The 19531-nt window shown below is 40.5% G+C and overlaps 1 protein-coding gene across 1 annotated transcript in view; it reads left to right on the top strand.

Annotated features, from left to right (window-relative positions):
- Positions 1-19531, top strand: part of LOC310862383 (fibulin-2-like) — a 59254-nt gene that overhangs the window by 20437 nt on the left and 19286 nt on the right. Inside the window, exons 3-7 of the mRNA XM_083770262.1 lie at positions 1662-1776; positions 8364-8493; positions 11738-11945; positions 14645-14884; positions 19039-19152. Of these exons, the coding sequence (XP_083626388.1) occupies positions 1662-1776; positions 8364-8493; positions 11738-11945; positions 14645-14884; positions 19039-19152 (807 nt within the window). The remainder of the gene's footprint in view (positions 1-1661; positions 1777-8363; positions 8494-11737; positions 11946-14644; positions 14885-19038; positions 19153-19531) is intronic.

Below are 19531 nucleotides of genomic sequence, written 5' to 3'. Positions count from 1 at the left end.
TCAGAAGTCTGTTGAACTTTATCCATCTGGAGTCAGGGAGATATTTCCATTTGGCACCTGATTCTGGCTCTGCATTGCCTCCAGACACGACGCCGGGTTCAGCCAGCACTTCATTTTAATCAAGCGCCACTCTGGACAAATAGATGTATTCCAAAAGGTTTCCAATCAGCTTTTTGCTTATTCTTTTTTTCCCATGTCTGTCGATTTGAAGGTGCCTCCGGAAAGGCCACAACACATTTGTGCACATTACAATACAGTTGTATATCACCACTGAAATACGAAGTAATGCCTGGTATGATAAATTATACAAAATACTTTAAGTAATGAGCTTTTTGTTTTAATGTGAGATTGTTTTGTTTGCTGTTTACAGTATTTGTCTTTGTGCAAATTCTGAAGTTATACGATTGGGCTATAGTGAATTTACTTTTACTTAAGTACTGTATTTAAGTACAATTCTGAGGTATTTGTACTTTACTTGAGTGTTTCTAGTTCCCAATACTTTTACTTCTACTCCACTACATCTCGGATCCAAATATTGTACTTTTACTCCTTTGTAGATTTTGATTATTTTTTACAAAACATACATTAACCACTTATATACATTTTGGCCATTTGATTAGCAGATGTACAATAGATCAGCTTTTTTGAAAAGATTTATTTTATACATTTTGAACTGAAATGGGACATTCTTTTAACTTTTGTTACTTAAAGTACATTTTGATACCAATACTTTTGTATTTTTACTGAATTTTGTATATTTGACTGAATATTTCTATATTGCAGTATTGATACTTTTCCACCCCTGCTAATGTGTGTTAAATCATGGCGACACACAGCGATATTTAACTCCAGGTTGTGACTGGGAGGACACGAGCGGTCATGAGTTCTGTCTGCTACGCTGCTTTACTGCAGAACGCACAAATTAAATCCAGAATGCACCGTCGTCTTGTTGAAGTCATGTGATAAATTAAGTAAACTAAACACATTTTTGCTCTAAATCAAGAGCTCTCCGTGGTCTGTTGGAAGAAAGAAACCAAAGTGACAACGTGTTGCTGTTTCCTCTGCTCCTTCAGGCCCTTTAGCCAGGATAAGCTTGGATCAATTCTGGCCTATATTACATGTCATATAGAGTCCAGTTACATAGTCCTCCTTGAGTGAGCAGACCCAGCCAGCACTGCCCTTTGAAGAAGACCACAACTATTGAACAGCTAGGCTAGGGTATCACACAAAATTGACATTTAGAATTTTCAATCCTCAATGGGCCGATTCATACTCCTATTTTAGAGCCGAATAAAAGTCGGTTCGGCTCTGTAGAGCCTACGATGTGACGTCATTTGAGGTTCGGGGGGGGGGGGCGGGTACCGTCCTAAAGTCGGCTCTTCGGTGCTACTGAAAATGTCTGACGAGCCGAAATCATTTCGGCACTACTAAATAGGAGTATGAATCGGCCCAATGTTGTTGCGCGATTTTCACGTCTCGCAGGTCTTCCGAAGTGCTGCTAACTCTTAGATAAGTGTTTGTTTGATCTGTGTATGCGTGTGCGTGTGTGTGTGTGTGTGTGTGTGTGTGTGTGTGTGTGTGTGTGTGTGTGTGTATGTGTGTGCGTGCGTGCGTGCGTGCGTGCGTGCGTGCGTGCGTGCGTGTGTTCCTCCTATATACAGCGTCTGCAAAGGAGCTGCTGACGGCCTGCTGTGACATGGGAGAGAAATGGGCTTCGCTTAATGGGCACTGTAACAACATGGAGCTCCCCAGAGCTGACAGACGCTCCATATGCCGGTAAGACCCCTCATTAAATAAGCATTTCCATCATGCTGTACTTTGGTCATTATGCCAGCTCGCTATGCTGCGCTGAGTTATGGTTAATTGTGAAGATATGCATGTAGGGACACTGCCCCGCTTGGCTTGTGCTTTGTCAGACTTATTATCGGCAAGATTAATGTGATGAATATTTAAAAAGGTTGACTTTATGTTGGCCACAACAAGTTTATGGGTGTTTGAAAATGGCAGCTTTGATGACAATGTTTCATAAGCCTGTTATGATGTCTGTCCATCTGTCCGTGAATTCCGTTAGCATCTGTTATGTACATATAGAGTGTTTGGTAAAGGAAAGTGGGAAAGGAAATCAGACAAAAAAAAAACTAAAAACTAAATTTCTACATATTTTCACACCTGAGATAAGATAATAAATAAATAAAGGTGGGTGAGCATTAGTACAGTAGCAGGAAAAAAGGAAAAACGCCACGATGTTGTGGAGCTCACATGGAAGCAGACTTCTATGCTCCATTGGCGCTACCAGTCACGTTCTGTTTACATTTCTGACTAATAAAGTATTAAATCAATCAATCATAGAACAGAGGCTCCCAACCTGGCATGGATCAGGGCCCACTTGAAAATCCTGAAAGTATTCGCCACCCACCCTTCTGACCACTTTTCAGCGATTAGATGGGTGGGCCTCCTGCTTTTTCAGAGTGTTTATTTTAATGATCAATCGACTGATCGTGTTCTTTCTGGCATGGATCAATGGAACTAACATTGTAGCATACTTTAATTTACTATTTAATGATTCGGTATCAAAACACATTTTTGAACACAAAACACATGCCTGAAGAAGGGCAGTAGACCGAAAGCTTGCAAAAATAAATACATTGATTGTGCGCAGATCTGAGTGTGCGGAGCTTCTCTTTATTTTTCTCATGTTCCCTTTGTGGCTCCAGCACCTCTCTTAAGTTTTTTCAGCGGATGAAGGAGTCTGAAGGAGTTAAACAAAAAATACCAGCGGATTCACGGATTCGCTGGCCTGTCACTGCATCCAACAAAGAGAGCCATCAAAAACATTCTTGAGGCTGAGTGGCAGAAAGCCTCAGTAGTGGAGTAGAGCTATAGTGGCCCACTTGTCCAAGTAGCACCAGTAGGTGTAGAACTAAAGTAAACTAAATTAAGTTATATTACGTTTAAAATCTTAAACGGCACCACTAGTGGCATCCACAGGCTGGGGATGGCTGTCACACAGTGTGTACCCAGACAGAACCTTCAAGAGATGGCGGCAAAATGGTGCCTACAGCAGGCGTCTCTTCCGGGTTTTTAAACAGCTGGTGGATGGAAATTACGCTCGCGGCTCGCGCGCAGCTGCAACTGGACGTGTCGGCAAAAAAACGAAAACGTTTGCCTACATGTCAAGTTGCAGCCACGCCCGAGCGTCATTTCCATCCACCAGCTGTTTACAATTCCGGAAGATACGCCTGCTTTCTGCCGCCTCTTGATGCTACTGTCTGGGTACACTGACAGACGTGTTGTAGCAGGGTCAACACAGCTGCAAGTTAGCAAGAATGTCTATTACTAGTGCCTATTGTTAACAGTGATGCGAGAGAAATACGCAACCAGGTCTATGAAAACAGGCCTAAAAGGAGCACTTTAAACCTATATACATTGCCTAAATCCAATTATCCAATTGGATAAATAACCAATCTACAATGCTAACTCACAACGCTCACAACATTCAGGATGCTATTTTCCCGAAAAATCTTGGGGAAAAACAGTGAAAGATTTTAAATATTTTTGACACATTTTATCAACATAAATTTGGTAGCCTATATCATAAATGAATACTGAAACAAAACAAAAATACATCGCATGGATGCACCTGGGATGTATCCCAAGGTCATCAGGGTTTCGGGTCTCCCAACATCATACCCCTCACTCAGGTGACCCAGTCCGTCGGGGTGATCAAGTCCCAACTTACGTCCCAGTAGCTACCCTCGATCAGTCCCATTTAGTACTGCGACAATGGCCCCCAGAAGTCGGCATACCCCTACTGGAGTTAGGACCAAACACAACATAGTTTTTCCTCATCTCTAAGGCCTCCCATACATGAAATGGATTCTTGTATAAAAATATTTTACTGCAAAAGTGGTGAAATTGTTATTTAAAGTTATACACCTCAAACTAAAAATAAAGCCTGTCCGTCTGGTGGTTGAGGCACTTAAAGGCATGTAGATTCACAATGGAAGCTCTGAGAGGTTCAAAACTTGGCATACTTGAAGCCAGAACATACCTCTACATTCTAGAAAAGACTGAATGTCAATATCTGAATGTCAATATGAGATATAGTCATTTGAACACATACCTACAGTAGGCGGAATTGTACATCTATGTAGATGTCTTCTCTACTTTGTAGTGACTCTGGAATGGATTGTCATAGCAACACATATGATGGCTTGTATGAAAGGTGAGGTTCTACTGAATCCAGCAATACCAATTGTGTAAATGTAGCTTGCATAATCGTGGAGTTATGCCACAAAACATATATGGTGTCCCAAACGGGGGGAAATAAAACTAATTAAATCTACAGTATCACATTCGTTTTATTTTTACTTCACTTATCAAGGGTGGGAAAACATAAACAAATCACTTGAGTAGAAGTCCCTAAAATTTATGAAATGTCTCAAACTTGAGAAATGAGAAATTGTGAACAAATAGAGAAATATGCAAGCCTAGATTGGAACTACTAACTATTATTATGTTGCAGCACATGACCTGGATGTTCCCTCATCAAGCTCAAATCTCAATATTATCCTCATAAATATAAATAATCAAGTTATTCATTTCTGTTATTTGAGTTATTTGGTTACAGTCAAGTTATACTACAGTATTTGACTCCACTTGCATCTTATTGCCTACAGTATGTGGCTTTCTTCATAAAATGACAGGTAAAATAATTTCACATATTTTGGAATGTGAAAAGATGAGATGAACCTTGTCAAATCAAGTAGCTATTTAGCTGACTGGAGTGGAGAGTGACCTAGCATTTAGTTCTCTTTAGTGTAACAGAGCCTACTGCCTGTCCAGTACATTGACAATAGCAGAACCCTGCCCTGACACTATTTCACCAGAATGGAAAATAGACTTAATTAGAATCACTTGTAATATGGTTACTGCACATATACTATAGCCTAAAAATAGTGCGCGCAATGCACAACATAGATACTGTACAAATTCTGAAGTGTGTCTTTAACATTTTACCAAAATGGAATATTGGATCCAAATATTTGTATCATCTTTGCTAAACAGTTGGAAAAAGGCACGAAACAAGACCCATAATGTATAAAGCCCACGGCAGAAGACCTTCAACACATACTAACTGTTGTTCAACAGAGAGATGATGTTCATAAAACCCTGGCAAACCCAAATTCAATATACTCTCCTCTCCTCATCATATACTGTATCATGTTGAGAAAACTACTCCAGTAAGACCAGAGTGAGAGCATGCCGTCTCGTCAAGAAGACTGAATAGGGTACAACATTGTTGAATAGGATACAACATTGTTTAACATACAAATATATTGTTTCATTTGTGGGAAGGCCAGCACAATTGATTGATTGATTGATGGATTTAAAAGTTTATTAGACATACATGTAAAAACAGCAACAGAGTACAGTCATACAATCAGTCCAAAAGGGATAGCACAAAAAAGTCCTTGCGGTCTTGTGCAATCAGTTCATAGACAAAACCAGGACTACTGGTCAGAGTACAGAGACAGGGCCTTCACATGGTCACTGGTCAGAGTACCAGAGACAGCGCCTTCACATGGTCACTGGTCAGAGTACCAGAGACAGGGCCTTCACATGGTCACTGGTCAGAGTACCAGAGACAGGGCCTTCACATGGTCACTGGTCAGAGTACCAGAGACAGGGCCTTCACATGCAGCATCAGAAAGATTGGTGAAGTTGTACATCGGCTGCTCTCGTACCCAGATCTCTTTGCATATGATGACAAATATCATAAATGCTACCTAAAACACTAAATATCTAAACGAAATATAGCAGCTATAAAACAAAGAATTAGAACAGCAGACCAGTATCTATGTCAAAGCTTTTATTAATCTCACTGAAGTAGTTAACATCTTTCTTTAAATAAATGAAAGTGATGACAAGTCATCACTTTCAATAAATAAGAGTTATGACATACTGAAGACACTGGTCCATGGTTTTCTTCATCGATATATCTGCAGGTCTATGTAGTAGTTCTGGAGTATTTTCTTGGAGATTTGCATCTTCTCTCATTGTGCCCATTTCCCATGGGCACACTTTTAGAGCATGCAACATCAGACTTTCCATGTTCTACAAATTATAATGCTGTATGTTTCCAGGGTTTGTATTTAGACAATATCATCTTCTTCCTCAGAGTTAGTGTCTTCAGTATGTCATCATAACAGTCAAGGAGTTTATATACCGTAAATGGAAATTGGTGCATTTACAGTATATAGAGCTTTTATCCAAAGCACTTTACATAGATTGTGCATTACATTCACACATTCAGTCACACACCGATGGCAGAGGAAACCATACAAGGCACCGACCTGCACATCGGGATCAATTAGGGGTTCAGAGTCTAACTCTGGGGGAGCCCTGGATCGAACTGAGAATATGGTATGATATAGTACTACCGGTATATTGTTAGTTCACACTGAAATTTGTCTTGCGAACCTCACGGTTCTCCATCCAGCCGCTCTATTGGCCACTCTATCCCTGAGGCACTGCCGCCCGGCATATTACCGGTATTATACTGTATATTGTATATTTGTCATCATACACAAAGAGATCTGGGTACGAGAGGAGCAGATGATGTACAACTTCATCAACCTTTCTGATGCTGCATGAAGGACCTTAAGTCTCTGGTACACATACCAGTACCAGCCATAATGGCTGTCAGATGTTCTGGTCTTGTACTGGCCTTCACACAAATGAAACAATCTCTTTGTATGTTAAACAATGTTGTATCAACCCTATTCAGTCTTCTTGATGAGACTGCTGCAGGCATGCTCTCACTCAACATTTGCAACTTGCTCATTACTGCAGCATATTGTCTGTATATAGAGCCACGGTTTTATGAACATCATCATCTCTCTGTTGAGCAACATTTAGTAAGATCATTTTAATTTTGAGTATCTGCCGATACCGATTTTTCCCCATCTGAAAATTATATTTTTATGCAACTCCTCCAATATCACAATAGTACAATATCCCAAATCACGGACAATATACAGTCTAATATCATGATATGGATCTCATATTGATACTAGGGATGTCCCAATCACATTTTTGTGCTCCTGATCTGATCATTTAAACATGTCATGATCGGCCCCGATTTCCGATACACTTCACATTATAAGATCACATAAGATGCACATAGGTGGAGCCAAATACTGTAGTATAAATTGACTGTAACCAAATAACTCAAATAACAGAAATTAATAACTTGATTATTTATATTTATGAGGATAATATTGAGATTTGAGCTTGATGAGGGAACAGGCTTTCGCCTTTGCTGCCCCAACCCTGTGGAATGCCCTCCCTAAGGCACTCAGAGATGCCCCTACCCTTCAAATCCACCCTCAAAACCCACCTCTTCAATATTGCCTTCCCTAGCTAACCCTTTTCACTGTCTTTTAATGTTCTTTAGCTTTTAGTGTTATTTTTCCTTTTTCTATTAAAGTTGTTTTTAATTTGTTGTTACCTCTGTAAAGCCCCCCCATGTAAAGCGTCTTTGGGTACTCAGAAAAGCGCTATATAAGTTTGAGATATTATATTATTATTATTTAACATCCAGGTCATGTGCTGCAACATAATAATAGTTAGTAGTTCCACTGTAGGCTTGCATATTTCTCTATTGAAGTGGCATCTATTTCTTCACAATTTCTCATTTCTCAAGTTTGAGACATTTCATACATTTTAGGGACTTCTACTCAAGTGATTGTAGGTGTGCCCCCAAAATAACCTGCAAAACATTAAGATGTTGTGTGATGCTGTAGTATGATCAAATAGGGTGTTAATTTATGAACAAACACACGCACACAAATAAAGAACATTTTAGATAAGAGGTTTCTGCCCGACAGTGACAATAAATAAGTGGCCAGATGGGTGGGCCGCAAGCGTTTTGGAGATTTTCAAGTGGACCCTGATTCAGCTAGCTGGCATGATGGGTCAAGTTCAACTTCTGTTAAACTGGTAATCATCAGTCAATCATCAACAGGTCTTTGATTGAGATGTTATCCCCGCCCCTTTATTTTTTCAATTATCAGAGTTTAATATCCTTTGTGGCTTTTCTTCCCCCCTAAAATATGAAAACAAACACTTTCTCTTTCAACTTCTAATTAAACTTCAAAGGAAAACGTGAAAACATGACTCACTCACCTTTACGGCAGAGCCAACGGGCGGAACAGCTAACCTGGGTCACAGTCACAGTCCAAACACTGCGTCACTTCATTCTGTGGGCCCTGTATATCCGAGCGATACCATCGCTCCTCCTAGGTACTGATGATAAAGGGTTTAGAAAACCATCATCCTGCTTGTGTTCTATGTCCCAGGACGGCCCAGACACAGTGCTGCCTGGGCTCCCTGAGAGAGACTCAGTGCTTGACCGGCATGAACGCCGCCAGACAGGGGGCGCTGTGTGACGAGGACAGCGCTGACGCATGTGGAGCTGACCCCGCCAAGGCAAGTTCCATGACACACCCCAACTGCTACAGTTCATACGCTAATGACACACAGCAACCAGTGAGGACACGGCCACAGTACACACTGTAATGACATACTGTGTAGGGCATACTGTGTAGGCCCTACACAGTATGTGTTTGTAGGGCCTACAAGCACCCAAGAAACACTTGCATAAACCTTTGCCTTTACGTTGCAAAATGGAAAGCGGCTGCAAAAAAAGACCAAGGCTATAGTGAGCGGAGTGTCTTACTTAATAAACAAAGGCATGATTCATCATGAGCATAGTGGAGAAAGACTGATTTAAATTACTAGAACTGATTAAGTGCTAGATTCCAGGTACGAATGGAAAACTGCACTGTTTCATCTTAATGATGCTGGACATTCACTCTGTCTTTTAATTGACTGTACTGTACTGTAACTATCTCCAGAGTCCCTATAATAACGTTTACGTATGCTATTCAATATACTTCGCAGAATATATTCTAAAACAAACCCTGTTTGCATAGTTCATGCGTACATTATGTTTTAACCCAATTCTCAACCTTTCAAGGACCCCAGATTTTATTTAATTGGTGGACACTGGGCTATGGTTCAGAAACCTGCCTACCATCATCGATGGTGAATCCAAGCTAATCTACAGCTTTTTTCTTCCTAGAAAGTTAGCATGCTGAAATGGAAGCCATTGTTCTTTCTTGCATTAATAATAATAATAATAATAATAAATGTAATAATAATAATTAAAAAAAAATAAAGAATATATATAAAGATTTTGAAATATTGTTTGAATTTACCAACATTGAACTGTCCACAGCCCTCCTCTGAGTGAGACAAAATATTGTAATGAGAATGACTGAGGACCAATTCTATGAAGATAAGGTTGAAAACACGTCAAGTGTTTTAAGGCATGGAAGTAAGATATTAGTACTTTTGCAGGACCTGCAGTCACCCTGCAAATGTGTTGAAAGAAGCCTGAAAAGTCTGATGCAAGGGGGAGGTGGGAGGGGGGGTCACTTCTTTGAGCATACCAATGCTTTGATGTTAAACTTAATGGCAGAGTTGATTTCCAAATTAAACCTATTACTGTCCAAATTAGCGGATCACAATTGAATTAGCCAGCATGGTAAACGGTGCAGATGGAACCAGTGATCAGTTACAAAGGCTGGAGTAGTTCTTTGTAGCGAGGCCCGGTGCTGTGGGGGCGACCCCCCTCCCTGCCATGATCCAATTACCTTATTTAATTTAGACAAAATGCTTCGAGGCCACAGGAGGGCCAAAGGTTCCCACAGCGTTATGCAGTTTACCGTCCCGAAAGGAGAAGTCTCGAGTAGCTTTACCGCGTGGCTGGGGTTTCCCAGTGGTTTTGGGGAAGTTGCTGTAGTGCTATATAGTGTGTGGTAGTGATGGTGAGTGGGGATTTGTAGCATATAATTATATTATTATCGTTCATCTGCCATCTAAACTGGGTTTAGGATGAAGTGAGACCGCTGAGAACCCACGCAATAGCATGGGGCCAACATATCGCCGCTGTCGGGCAGAAACCCCTTCTCATCCATATTTTTACTTGTTTTTTATGTAAATCTGCCGCCTACGTGATCATAAGTATCAAACAGCAGATCAGTACAGTTGCTGTTTTTGAATAGTAACAGTTTTGCACATTTTCAAAAGTTTTGAAATCTTTGATGAAATTATCACCCATGATGACATGTCCAAAAATAGGGATGCAAGGTTGAAAGTTGGTTAAGTGCAGACATTATGTATTGGCCGTTCACAATCTTGAACGACTATCTTCGGTGGCATTTTGATTATTACCGACCTGATTAATCCCGTGTTAGTTGGGGGAAATTCGTTTTCAGCTTCACCCAGCTGATGGCTGCTCAGAGGCTCGAGAGGGAGCAGTTAGGGATTAAGTTTCTTGCTCAGAGACACTTCAGCACATAGACATGAGCGGGCCTGTAGGTGACAGGTGTTCTGATTAACAGATGGCCTGTCTGCCCATTCAGTCTGCTCCCAGTGGTGGAACATTACTCTGAAGTAAATGTATAGCATTCCCACAATTAAATAAAATACTTGCTTGTATTGAAATTTGAATTTGTTGATGTATATTTTCAAAATATACTTTTTAAATGTAAATTATAACAAAAGTTTTCAAATAACTGTAGTGGAGAAAAAGTACCTCCAAAATTGTACTTGTCATCATAGAGAACTGGACTGGAGCTACAACTGTACTTTGAACACTTTTTCAGTCTACGAGCTTGTAGATCTGGTATTTTTGGCTAATGTTACCCCCCCCCCCCCCCCCCCCCCCCCCCAGAATATGGATTCTGAGGTTCCAATTGGTTAAGTACAGCACTGTCATTATGTTCCTCAGAGCAACGGGGGAGCAGCGAGCTAGACGTTGGAAGCGAGGAAAGAGTTGCTCTAATTTCAGCCGTAGCGCAGAGATCCTAATTCAAAGTAAATATTTTCTTCCTATTCGGACCGCTGCACGTGTGTGTCTTTCCCACGCAGGCAGATTTTGAAATGTTTCCCCCAAACATGCCAAACGCTCTACTGCACCGCATGATCTATCATCTCCATTAAATTATCACCCAGCGTGTGGAGAGATTTCAGTTCTCCCTGTGTGCGTGCGTGCATGCGTGCGTGCGTGCGTGCGTGTGTGTGAGAGAGAGAGAGAGAGAGAGAGAGAGAGAGAGAGAGATAGAGAGAGAGAGAGGTAGTTTTTCAGTTTAGTGACTTACATTTAGTTTTAGTTTTCCACGTATTGTAAGTTAAGGCTTAATTTATAGAAGCTGGAAATAGGTAGGATAAAAGAATGCAGGACATCCAATATGTTTTTTTTTTTTTTTTTTAGTTTATTTTAGTTTTAAGATCGTTTTTCTTTGAGAGTTAAAGCTGCACAATGTAACGTTCCTCTTCTACCCCGGATTTGAACCCGGTGTCCTACACAAAGTGCTGCCATTGAACAAATAGAGACCACCTGCTTGCTCAGGGGATAAATTGATTTGTGTCAGATCCTGTGTCTATGGTCAGGCGAGACATGACCTTTGATTGACACAATCTAAATGGGATCTGCAGAGAAATTAATTCATTTGGGGCGTCCTTGACTTGTAAATAGTTTAAAAGCATTTAAAACTAATTGGAAGCAAGCCCGAATAACTGAAGATAAGCCAAAACAAGCTCAAAATCGCTAAAGCAGACATGGCAACACTACTAATAATAACAACTGTGTGTGTGCCGGTTCTAGGAGTGCTGCAGGTGCTGTTCTCTGGGGCTGCAGTACCGCAGTGAGGGCCACGGCTGTGAGGCTCATCCCCACCTGGACCTCCAGTGCAGAGACACGTTCCTGACCTGCTGCCAGGGAGAGCAGCCTGAGGGAACCACCGCACGGGGGGACGGCTGGCGCACTGTGAGGGAGAAGCCCTCCCTGGACCCCACCGCCATGCCAAAGAAAGGTACGGTACTGTCCAACACGGCACATAAACACCTTTTACCAGTTAACAATTTACAATTTAGGCATTTAGCAGATGCTCTGAAGCCAGAGCGACTTACAGTGTGAAGGGTACTATAAACACGAGGTAATACCTCATATGCCTAGAAATCTACAGTAGGACCATAGGTAAACCAAGAGGCAGGTAAACCTGTCTAATCAACATTGAAATTTGAAACTATGCCAACTATAGGATGCCAGGTCAACAAATGAACACCTGTACATAACATGCTATCTAAATTAGATTTTAACCTTGCTAGTGCTACGACATTTGTATATACATACTGTATACTACTACTACTATACTTGCGGTGATCTTATAAATGCCGTTTTTTGTGCCTTTTTTTTAACTGTAACTCACCAAAAATATCTGATCTACATGCTAGCTGCGCCGTGACATTTAGTGAGCTTGTAGAACGTGCAACTAATAATAAATAGTACTAAATACCCTTACCAGAAACTGGACCTTTTCTTAATTTCTTTATACCATAAAACAGTGGTTTTCAACCCTTTTTGTATCAAGGTCCATTATTTATTGGACCTTGTGTAGATGTCTTGTAAATTAAGTAATGCAGATATTTAACAATAATTTAACTCTTGAGACTCGATCTATACGGGTCCATTTGGTTTCCAACTCTCCATCATTTAGCTGGGGACCATCTGGAACCTCCTCAAGGACCACTGGTGGTCCCCGGACCACTGGTTGAAAACCACTGCCATAAAACATTAAAACACGTCGTTTATTCATTCTGAGGAAAATCATGGGCTCCAAACGTCCCTCTGTTTGTTAAAGTTGTATAAAGGAAGCTACTTCTATCTCTTTATAACCATAAAAACAACCCTTTATCTTGTGAGAACCAGGAAAATTGTCCTCGCAATGTGTATTTCTCAAATTCTACCTTTCTTGGGGGGGGGCAACTTGGCTCCACAAGTATAGTAATGGAAGCATGCACACGCACACGCGCGCACACGCACGCGCGCGCACGCACATTGCATTGCATTGTGCACAGCCCCGCTCCCTGCCAGGACACTCCACAAGAGAGACGTCTCAATGAGGGGTAGTGAAATACACACCGCTGCACTGCCAGAGCAACGCACAGATTTACACAAAAGATGATCCCTTTTCTCTGCTGGCTGCTTAGAGGGAGGCTTTCATTGTAGCGAGGTCTCCCAAAAGAGAGAGAGAGAGAAAAAAAGAGAAAAGAGATATGGCACTGCCTTCAATGGCCTGCTAGAGCAAAAGTACAGTACAATATCCTAGTTCAGGTACGCACATAATGCTAATACCCTATAGTTCAGCCATATAACAAGGTACCGTACAGTATAATACCCTATTGGTCATCCATCTAACAACATACAATAAATAGGCTAATTCAGAGGTTTTCAAGCTATGGGTCGGGATCCCAAGTGTGGTCGCGGGAAGGTGACAGTGGGGTCGCCACATTGACAACTGAAAAAAGAAAAGTATCCCTCCCATTAAGTGTGTTTTGTTTTTGAAAAACATAGCCTGTGAAGTGTGAATGCATTGTCTTTGTTTTTCATTAAGGTTCTGCTTCTGACAACATACAGTATACAGTATCCAGGATAAAATGTGATTTCCATTTACAATGTGTACAGAAACATCTTTGATAAGACACGATACCAGCAGGAATCACAGCAGTGTTGTAAATTCATTCTAATACATATTCCCATTCAAGGCTACCAATGCTCTATTTTTTTTAAGTTTTATTTCAATGTTGACATCTCACTATAAATCAAGTGTGGCGTCGACATAAAAGTTTTGTTATCGTAAAATGGGTTCCTGGTACTGTCTAAAACAAAGTCTAAGTTATGCTCTCTCCCACGACGGTGTCATACATGGAAAATCTAGCGGATCTACAAGCTCATAACGTGTCACGTCAGCGACATGTGATGTGTGCTTGTAGGTCTGCTATTTTCCAATCTGAGAATCCATCGGCAAAAAATAGGCCACTTTCCCTTTGGATTTGCATATTGCCGTGAGTCAATAGTCCATCTCGAGAGACTAGCTATTTTCAACACACAACACCACCGTGTGACAAAGTATAAATGGAGCTTAACGTCTGCTTTTCGCTACTTAAGTAAAGGACTATGTTGTTTTTCTTCTCTTTCATAAAGCTCGCCTTTTGTGTTTTTTCGTAAATTAACGTCCCACATGATAACTGATCAGTGTCACACAAAAGCATCAAAAGTAACAGATCAGAACAGCTGCACTCTTTTTTGTAAAACACACAGTATGAATTTGGAGATCTTTCCCCTTACATCATCATCATAATCATCATCATCACAAATGGGTACATAATGCCTAACAAATTATCTACATAACACAGTAGGCTACTACCGGTATGTTTAAATATGTAGATGATTTGTTTGTATCGATCTCTCTCCCTCTCTTCCCCATTGGGAACCCCCTTTTGGTGTTTGCATTATGTTATGCTTTAGCTATTGAAAAATAGCAGATCTACAAGCTCATAGCTCGAGCTTGTAGGTCTGCTATTTTTGAAAAATCGAAGAACGACTGACATAGAAACATAGCTTTTTCAGAAAACTGTCAGGATGTAGAAGACATTTTTAGAATCTGATCTCAGGTCAAAATGGGATAAAGTTGATTCTGATTGTGATGGTGTGGTGGGTGGTCTGGCGCAGTGTCCGACAGCCCGTTCCCCAAAGAGGCCTTCTCCATCGGGGAGGAGAAGGAGGAGGAGGAGCAGGAGAGGGAGAACGCTGTGGTGGAGGTTCCTCCGGAGGTGAAGGACATGGACGAGTGTCTGCTCTACCAGGGCTCGCTGTGTCAGCACGGCCGCTGCGTCAACACGCCCGGCTCCTTCCGCTGTGAATGCTTCCCGGGGTACTCTCTCCAGGAGGACGGCCTGGCGTGTGCATCAGGTACAGTAAAGATCAGTGATTCCCTAAAACGCCTGCAGTTTTACGAGGAGAGGGGTTTCCAAAGTTTTTAGCTCGAGACCCAAAAGAGAAAATTTGATGTCTCCCCGGGACTCAAACTAGCCGATCTACAAGCTCACAATATGTCGCGATGCGACTTGTTGTGAGCTTGTAGATGCTCACAACACTACTTTTGTGAGCATTTCTTTTGGAATTTATTTTTTACCGTATGGTTTATTTTAAAGGTTTTATGACATTCATTTTCATTTATTTTTCTTTTTTCTTTTAGGTTTTATGACCTCAATTACACTAAAAAAACCTGGACTTTGAACATTCAGTGGATTTTCTGTGGTCTGAAGTTTTCTTTGGGGTTTTTTGGGCCTTTTGAGCTACAATGAAAACAGGCAACACAGTGAAACAGTGACATCTGCTGGCAAATCCCATTGACATATATGGGATTTGCAGTAAGTGATGTCACTTACTGCCGGCAAATCAGAGCACCTGTTTGAGCCAGAAAACCCCAGATCACAGAAAATCTACTGAATGTTAAAAGTTCATGTTTTTTGGGTGCAATTGAGATTAGAAAACCTAAAAAAAACAAGAACAATTCCAAAACCTTTTTTTTAATGTCACAATCCCTTTAAACAACAAAATGTGTTATTTACTTTAAAATTGGTCCGCGACCTACATGTGGAAAAAAGCTAAGAGACCCTTTGGTTGTACAGTTTGTAGCAAAAGCTTATAAGCTAAGACGCACACAGAAGTACCTGTACTTTTTGTGGTAAAAGCGCTCAAACGTTTTTTCTTTTCCTGCCGTGATATCCTCCCTTCTTCCCTTTTGTTGTTTTTCTTGGAATAATTACACGATGGGAACTGTGCACAAAAACAAAATGTAAAACTGTGATGTGACAATAAATCAGATTCATACAGTATGGGTGCAGTAGATTACACACAATTTACAATTTAGGCATTTAGCAGACTCTCTTAATCTAGAGCGATTTACAGTAAGCTAGGTAAACACAAGATAATACATCAAATGAGACAGTGTAGTGCCTCAGTAATCTAGGATCATAGGTAAACCAATATCATCAGTCTAAACATAATCATATCAAAAATAAATAATATGTACATTGAAACTATACAAACAAATGAGAAATGAACCTGGCATCTGTCTAAAAGTAACATGCTATCTAAATTACATTTTAACCTTTGCAAAAGACTGCATTGTCGTCAAGGCTAGGGCAAGTGCTACTATGACCTGGTGGAGTCTGAAGAAGTGAGTCTTCAGATTACAGTGGTGGAACTTTCCTGAAAATAGCAGATATTATCCTATTAACACAAATCCTATCTTATGGAGGTCCTGGCACTAAAAATACTTTCAGATGGGAGTTTTGATTGATTGAAATGAATACTGTATTAACAGTTTGCAAAAAGTACAGATGAGGTACAAAAGGATAACACAAAAAAGCACTGAGGCCTTGTTTGCATTGTATGTATTAAATGCATCAAGACATATAAAGACATACAGTTCTATACAAGAAATCATCACACTAGGAGAACTTAAATTATATTTACAGAAAAACAGTGGGGCGTAATTTCTTTTGGCAAGCTAGAATACTTGTCTAGGTCTGCAGCCAAATACAAATCAATTTGGGTGTCCTTGACTTGAAAAGGTTTGAGAATCACTGGTTTATACTAGCGGTGTATAGTCTCACACAGCCAGATAATCAGAGATCTCTGCCAACGGATACGTCTGGGGAAATCTAAACTCAAATTACAATTACAATTTATAATTCAGGCATTTAGTTCTTATCCAGAGCGACTTAACAAATGCGAGATTGGAATAACAGAGCAGCCTAAGCCTGAACCCTAGTCAACAAACAGCACGGTAAATCATAGACTAGAGTGCAGAGAGAAAAATGTAGTGCCTCAAAGAAACTAGCGTACAAGTTAAACTAAACAGTGAACCTAGCATTTGTGAGAACAACATACTATCTAAATAACATTCTTAACATTCGTGGGCAAGACTAAAACAACTTTAACTTCAAAGAACTTTATTTTCCTTTCTGAACTTCTTTTGTGCAGTGTTTAAAAAGACAAAATACATAAATACATAGATGCTATAACACTATTAAAAAAACTAGTACTTAAAAGTATATTATATTAAATATTAATGGAGCGTGTTTACTATCATCCATCAGGTGAAGGTAAAGGGGGTTTAACAATAGTTAAATAGGGGGGGGGGGGGGGGGGGGGGGTTAGCTGATCCCCTTTTGGTGAATGTCGAGGCTCTGTATCGACGGCCAGAGGGCATTAGTTTCTAGTTTGTTAATGGGTGTGAAGGGTGTGTGTATTGTCCTCAGCAAACATATCGTAAGTAACAAAAACAAGAACAAGTGACCAAGATATCTGCACAGTAAGCAGATCCAATGAATGGGTTTAGGATAGCAGAGAAAAACAAACCCACACCCACTGCTTTAAAAACCAATCCTGAGCTGTCCCAGTATGGTCCTAAAGTCTTGGCAATAGTTGGTTCTGTGAGCATTTAATTCTCTGAACTTTTTTCACTCATGCGGTTTAGCGCATTATTGAATTTCCATGTCACCAGTGTGGCTCTACATATCCATCGTTTATTTTATTTTATTATGTTATGCTATAACGGGTATCCCCAAATTCCCCATCTCTCCAGCTATTTAGTAAACATAAAATATTTGTTTATGTATACGGAATAACGATTTCATGCAGGAGATAGAACTCATTACACATTATAGAGATTTTTCCATTTATTTTTGTTTCAACTAAAACATAATTTACAGCACCATTTGACAGCCTCTGAGTTACAAATGGATACATTAACGGACTTTATTCAGTGTACAGCCTGTCTTTTTGTGTTGCCAGCCTGTCAGTGTCTGCACTTTCAGCAGCATCGCTACATAGATGCAGACAGTTTGTAATACATGTTTGATTTAAAGCTTTCCTCTTGGCCATTTTGTACTTTCCACTTTTTTTTATTCAATCCTCGGCGGCATTCCAAATCATTGGCGTCGTGACAGGAAGGCCCCATTTGTCTTTATTTGTCCACATATTCACACTATATTATTTTCCTGGGTTGTGCGTTATGACAGTTCCTTCCTGTCTGCCAAGCCCTCCAACTGGCTAATAATAGTTCTCCTAATCGCGCACAAGCATTCATTTCCTGGACTGACACAGAGAGATGCTGCGTACATGCATTTAGCCAATCTGCTGGAGTCAATAAGCAACTGAAGAAACCATTTATTTTTTTGGCACAATTTCAAACTAAAAGTTTTGGACGTGCATGAAGACTTTATGATTGGCCATCTGCTCAGATGCAACGCCATGAAAGTTTGCTGTTTGTGTGGCAAATTTCAACAACAAGGGAATTCAAAGTGCTTCTGAGGAAACTTTAACATGTTTAACTGGTATCTTAACTTAGTTTTGTTGAGGCACTACGCTGTTCTCTCTCTATTCTCTGTTTACCTGACCATTTACTTCGTTCATTAACTAAAGTTCATGTTTACTCTGCTTACTCCGATCTCACACAAGTTTCTCTGGATAAGTCTGCTAAATGCCAAAATTGTTTAAAACTTTAAATTAACCGTTTTCAAAGAGTACCACCTGCCTTTGCTGCAGGCAAGCTCACAACACATCACGGTGCGACGTGTGAAGTTGTAGATTGTCTATTTCCGGCTCACAACACCGACGCAACTAAATAGAAATCAGACCTAATCCGACGGTAGCTTTCACCAAACACGACTCGCCTCAAGTCTCGACAGGATTGTAATGTCAGAGAGTTCTCCAGCAAATTACAGTTTGAGGATGAGAGTCACTAATAAAAGCAAAATGTTTGTCTGCGGGCCATGTGTTTTCCTGTTCCACCTTAACTCCGTATCGCAACTTTCAATCTGTGGCTGCTTTGGCCTCATACCTGCAGATTAAAAAGCACAAGGGATTGCCCAAGGTTTGAAAGCAGAAAGCAGACTAAAGAAGAGGGGGGGAGGGGGAGTGGAAGTGAATGTTCTTAATTACAGTACAATTAGTTTCGTGATGACTTTATTTGTATGTGTGTGTATGTGTGTGTGTGTGTGTGTGTGTGTGTGTGTGTGTGTGTGTGTGTGTGTGTACTTTCTTCCCTGTAGAGTCGGCGGATGAGGAGAACAGACTGAGAGAGGATGACAGGGTTACAGTCGAACCCGCCGCACTTCCTGCCCCAACGACCACCGCGCCTGCTGTCTCTCCGGACCCCTGTGAAGGTGAGAAAAAAGTACCTTCAAATGTAGAAATATCTTACAAAGAAATTACACCGGCAAAAAGGTCAACCATCAGAATACCACTTTAGTATACAGTATAAGCATAGTTCCCGTCTTAAACATGAAAGTCTTCAAATGAACAAAAATGTAGTTGTGATGAATTTGCATCAAATTAGAAAATGCTGAAATGTCATTCCCTCATGGCAGACAAAAGAACACTTCAGAATTCCTCCTCAATAGTATCTCAGATACCCGCATAGAATTATGCACATTGGGAAGATGTCCACGAGTGTGACACTTGTTGTACCCATTGTCAGTACAGTACCTTACTTGTGTGCTCATGATCATGGGTCCATTATTGTTATTATTATTATTATTATTA

This window comes from Protomyctophum parallelum (assembly GCF_964188405.1).
Source record: "Protomyctophum parallelum genome assembly, chromosome: 7".
Classification (NCBI taxonomy): domain Eukaryota; kingdom Metazoa; phylum Chordata; class Actinopteri; order Myctophiformes; family Myctophidae; genus Protomyctophum; species Protomyctophum parallelum.
This window is presented reverse-complemented; position numbering and strand designations above follow the sequence as displayed.